Source organism: Brachypodium distachyon, chromosome 4, assembly GCF_000005505.3.
Source record: "Brachypodium distachyon strain Bd21 chromosome 4, Brachypodium_distachyon_v3.0, whole genome shotgun sequence".
Classification (NCBI taxonomy): Eukaryota; Viridiplantae; Streptophyta; class Magnoliopsida; order Poales; family Poaceae; genus Brachypodium; species Brachypodium distachyon.
In genome coordinates this window covers 18,332,301-18,337,046 of record NC_016134.3, presented here as the reverse complement: position 1 = coordinate 18,337,046, position 4,746 = coordinate 18,332,301, and the positions used below count along the sequence as shown (strand labels likewise).

General features: G+C 52.2%; 1 protein-coding gene across 1 annotated transcript; it reads right to left on the bottom strand.

Moving 5' to 3' along the window:
* Window positions 1–1,231: 1,231 nt before the first annotated feature.
* LOC100829639 (chalcone synthase 2) lies at window positions 1,232–4,282 on the bottom strand. Its single transcript, XM_003577465.4, has 2 exons — window positions 3,939–4,282; window positions 1,232–2,573 (listed from the first exon to the last, which is right to left on the bottom strand). The coding sequence occupies exons 1-2, from the start codon at window positions 4,126–4,128 to the stop codon at window positions 1,561–1,563; spliced, it is 1,203 nt and encodes a 400-aa protein (XP_003577513.1). The 5' UTR covers window positions 4,129–4,282; the 3' UTR covers window positions 1,232–1,560.
* Between the last annotated feature and the right edge of the window lie 464 nt (window positions 4,283–4,746).

The window sequence follows — 4,746 nt, the reverse complement described above, 5'->3', positions numbered from 1 at the left end:
AATCATTCATTCTCCTTAGGAAATAACAAGTTGACGCACACGGACAAATGTATCATACTCAAGGTTCATGTGCACTACCCGGGTGATACCGGAAAAATAGGATCTCTCTACTCACTCCCGTGTTGCCCTCTCCCAGGCGCCCTCCAACTAGCAAAACCATAGCCGCCGCTATCCTTATCCCCGTGCCCTGCCGCCGTCGCCGGCTCCGTCCATGGTGGCGGCGGTCTGCCTATGCTCGTGGTTCTCTGCTGGGCAGGGCTGTGGTTTCATCCTTCCCTTCGCCTGGCCTGTGGTGCTCCTGATCCATAATGGCGCCTCCAGTGCCTCGCAGGCTCGCGGCGTCACTGCCTTTCCGGCGGGTGGAGCGGCCCTGTGGTTGGTGGATCCGGGCCATGATGCTTCGATCTGTCGTCCATAGCCCCACGCCATGCCCTCCTTGCTGCAGTAGAGGACGTCCCGGCGAGCGGTGTTGTTGCTTTGTCCGTCAGCTTGCTTATCTTGATCCAGTTGAGCTGTGGGTGGGGCTGTGGAGAAATCCTTGACCGGTGTTTGCCGGCATCGGTGCGGCGGCGCCTGTGGGCGTCGCTTTCCTTATTGGAGGGTGTCGATTCAGCCCCAAGATCCACTTTTCTCGAGTTCCAGGGGAAACCCTAGCTCCGTCTTGCTGGTCCGAGTAGTGGCGGCGTTGTGGCATAGTGTTCCTTCCTTGAGGTGCTATTTTGGTGCTCATGGATCATGTTGGCGTGTGATGACGAGGTTTGCGATGGCGCCTGATCGTCGTGCTTGACAAGTTGCAATGCTTCGATCCCTCTTCTGAACATGTGTTTGTGGAAGACGGATGAAGCTAATTCTAGAGCGTGAGCAGACGGCACACGCTGAGGATTTGCTTGGCCGGATGTGCCCAGTGTGGTCTCCGGATTTCAATGTTCATTTTGGCAGGCTTGATAATAAATCAATAAATGTGACTGTGTGCATCATTTTGATGCAGAGCCCGGGGTTTTTAACCTCTTTCGATGCTTTTTAATAAATTTATAAACATGCTGGCTCCGGGGGACCAGTTCATATACTTTGTTGACAAAAAAACACAGTTAATTTGTAATTCATTTGACATTCAATTGCTATCACTATTCCCCGCAAAAAAAAACTAACTTCACATTATGAAACAGGGGATTTTTTTGACACGTTTGTGAAACAGGGGAAGCACTACGATACATGGATATTCCAAGGGATATCTCTGAAGACACTGAAATAATTTCTTCACCACCACATAAGCTTGAAATTAAACAGCCAATCTTGTCGTACACAGGTAATACACCTCACAATCCAGCTTTTGACCCTATACGGTTTAGCTACTACCATTACACGGACGTACGACGACACATACAAAACAACAAAACGGAATATATCCTCTACCAACACGTACAAACCCACGTAGGATACTATAACGATACAAATTTAATCGACTTCACCAGCAGCTTGCAACACCAGTAGTAGTGTAGGATAGTTATTGTCGTACGTGACGGATGACAAACGGCCGGACGAATTTGAGGAACCGATATGTTACGCTGTGGCAGCGCCGGCGGTGATGGGGACGCTGTGGAGCACGACCGTCTCGACGGTGAGCCCCGGGCCGAAGCCGAAGAGCACGCCCCAGTCCATCCCTTCGCCCGTGGTGGCGTGGCCGTCCTCGGCGGAGCGCTTGCGCATCTCGTCGAGGATGAAGAGCACGCAGGCGCTGGACATGTTGCCGTACTCGGACAGCACGTGCCTCGTTGCCCTCATCCGCTCCTTGTTCAAGTTAATCTTGGCCTCCACCATGTCCAGGATGGCCGGGCCGCCCGGGTGCGCCACCCAGAACACCGAGTTCCAGTCGTCGATCCCCAGCGGCTTGAACGCCTCCTCCAGCGCCTTCTCGATGTTCTTCGAGATGAGCCCCGGAACGTCCTTGAGGAGATGGAACGTCAGCCCGACCTCCCGGAGGTGCCCGTCAATGGCACCCTCCGAGTCCGGCAGGATCGTCTGGGCTGCCGACACGAGCTGGAACAACGGCCTCTCAACATGTTCTTCCGGGTCCGCTCCAACGATCACGGCCGCAGCGCCGTCCCCAAAGAGCGCCTGCCCGACAAGCGAGTCGAGGTGCGACTCGTGAGGGCCACGGAAAGTCACTGCTGTGATCTCGGAACACACCACGAGAACACGCGCTCCACGGTTGTTCTCGGCCAAGTCCTTGGCAAGCCGGAGGACCGTGCCGCCCGCGAAGCAACCTTGCTGGTACATCATGAGGCGCTTGACGGAGGGGCGGAGGCCCAGCATCTTGGTGAGCTGGTAGTCGGCGCCCGGCATGTCGACGCCCGAGGTGGTGCAGAAGACGAGGTGGGTGATCCTGGACCGCGGCTGGCCCCACTCCTTGATGGCCTTCTGCGCCGCCGCCTTCCCCAGCTTGGGGACCTCCACCACCACGATGTCCTGGCGGGCGTCCAGGGAGGGCGCCATGTAGGCGCACATGTTGGGGTTCTCCTCCAGGATCTCCTCCGTCAGGTGCATGTACCGCTTCCGGATCTGCGACTTGTCGCCTGCATATTTGCAATTTAAATCAATCAATCAATCAGGTGTTGATTCAAGTGTTCACGCGCCGACATCGCCGGCCGGCGGTGGCGTCAAGCGTGTGTGACTGTGTGTGTGTGTTTGTTTGCTATAGGTGGCGTGTCCTGACTAGTACCATCCATCCCAGAAAAGGCAAAGGGGACGCATGGGAGAAAAGTACTCATGGGCAATGGCCTCATGAGGTTTAATTAGGTGCGCAAATGCTGTCCACATTTGGGGTGTTATTGATTTTTGTAAGGGGATTAGCTGTCAAGTCAACTCATGACTCATGTTTCTCTACTTTGCTATTGGGTGGCCCTGGCCCACTGATATTTTTAGGTGCTCCGGCACGTCAAGGTCGTGGTCCGGCAGCTAGCGTCATTCTTTCATTGGCTTGTCCTAGATTATTAAATCCTCGATCGGTACATGCATATACAGGACTTGATAATAGTTGTTGAACATTCTTTCTTGCGTAGTACAAAAACTATTTATATTTGTTCAGCCTCTTACTTTTTCAAATATTTATAAAACTTATCAAAGACATAAATCCAACAACTACTACAACTTTATTTCGATTTTACTGGGAAAACATTTATTCAGTTTTATTTTCATTTTAACAAATTATATTGGAATATTTAATTTTATATGCGGTGTCTAAAGATCGCGATCTATCCAGTGGAATTTTAAACATAGCACGTGCCCCATATAGTAAGTGACACACTCGAGTGTGCTAAATAGTGGCACTACTGTTTACTGTAGTAGCTATAGTAGGATTAACTGCCTTGCACTTAAAAACCGGGACAAACAGTTGCATCGGCAATGGGTTCGGCGTGTCAGCCCGTTTTCCCCTTTTTCCATGCCCATGCTTCTTGTGCGCGGAAGCCTTTCACATATTCGCTCGATCATTAATTTGGATTCCTATTGGAGTAACTCTTAGCTAGCTAGCCAGTAACTTATTGTTAACTTACTCCCCGGCCCTATTACTTTTTCCTCCTCCTTTTTTTTGCAGGTAACCCATTACTTTTTCCTTTGATTTTGATGTAAAAAACACATATGTATATATACCGGCAACAAGGAAAAAAAATGCTTCTGATGCACATGTGTGTATATCTTCCCAAGCTAGACACGTCGAACGCAAGCATACACATTTGTGTGCAAGCCAAGGACTCTCTAAGACGCGCGCGTTGGATCTTGTCACAAATAACACAAAAAAGGAATGGCGCCGTTAGCTGCATGGATATGCATGGCTGATGATCAAAGTGAGTAAGCAAAATTAGTTGGTTAATTAGCGTCCATGGCCAGCAAAGCAAGCACACGGACGCCGTGGATGCATGGAATGGTGCAATCTGACTTACACATCCTCTTGAACTTCTCCTTGAGGTCGGCGAGGTGGTCGCTCTTGGTCATCTTGAAGTAGTAGTCCGGATAGTCGGCCTGGTACACGCAGTTGGCCGGCGTGGCCGTCCCAATGGCCAGCACCGTCGCCGGTCCCTCCGCCCGCTGCGCCCTCCTCACCTCCTCCACCGTCATCGTCGCCGCCGCCATCGGTCGCCGAGTAGCTCTACCTAGCTCACCAGTGGCTAAACGACGTTTCGGCTGTACGTTTGCGGAGAAGATCGCAGGGAACAAACAGCTGATGCTGATGCTGATGCTGCTTTGTATTGTAGTAATGGTGTGGTGCCATGTGTGGGAGGGACGGAGATATATAGGCGCGAAGGGAGAGTGGGTGGTGGACAGGACGGGGCACGGGAGAGAAGAGAGCCGGCCTGGAGAGGAAGGGAGAGTTAGGTCAGTTGGACGGGCGGATGGAGGGCCACGAGCGCGACGGCAGAGGATGGGTGGCGCGTGCGACACGTCTACCAACCAATCCGGACGACTTGGGGTTAGTTGGGTCGCTTGGCCTTGGCGCTGCCCAGCTGCATGCACTTGCTCTACCTCTAGCTTCTACCTTAACCTTGGATGGATCTTGGCTAGCTAGGTAGCGAGCACTACTTCTCTTTGATCTGTCTGCTGGGAACAACCAGTCATGGCATGCATATCGACATCGTCCAAGTTATTGCTAGTGGTAAGTAGCTGATGATTATGTTCTGTGTGGTTAGAAATTAATCTGGGAACGACGTACGTGCGTGTGGGCCGGGGCTACGAGGCCAGAGAGCGAGCCAC

Excerpts from the sequence above, each read along its gene's own strand:
- LOC100829639 (XM_003577465.4), bottom strand. The coding sequence starts at position 4,128 with ATGGCGGCGGCGACGATGACGGTGGAGGAGGTGAGGAGGGCGCAGCGG. Across the intron at positions 2,574-3,938 it reads GGAGAAGTTCAAGAGGATGT|GCGACAAGTCGCAGATCCGG; the intron begins GTAAGTCAGATT and ends GCAAATATGCAG.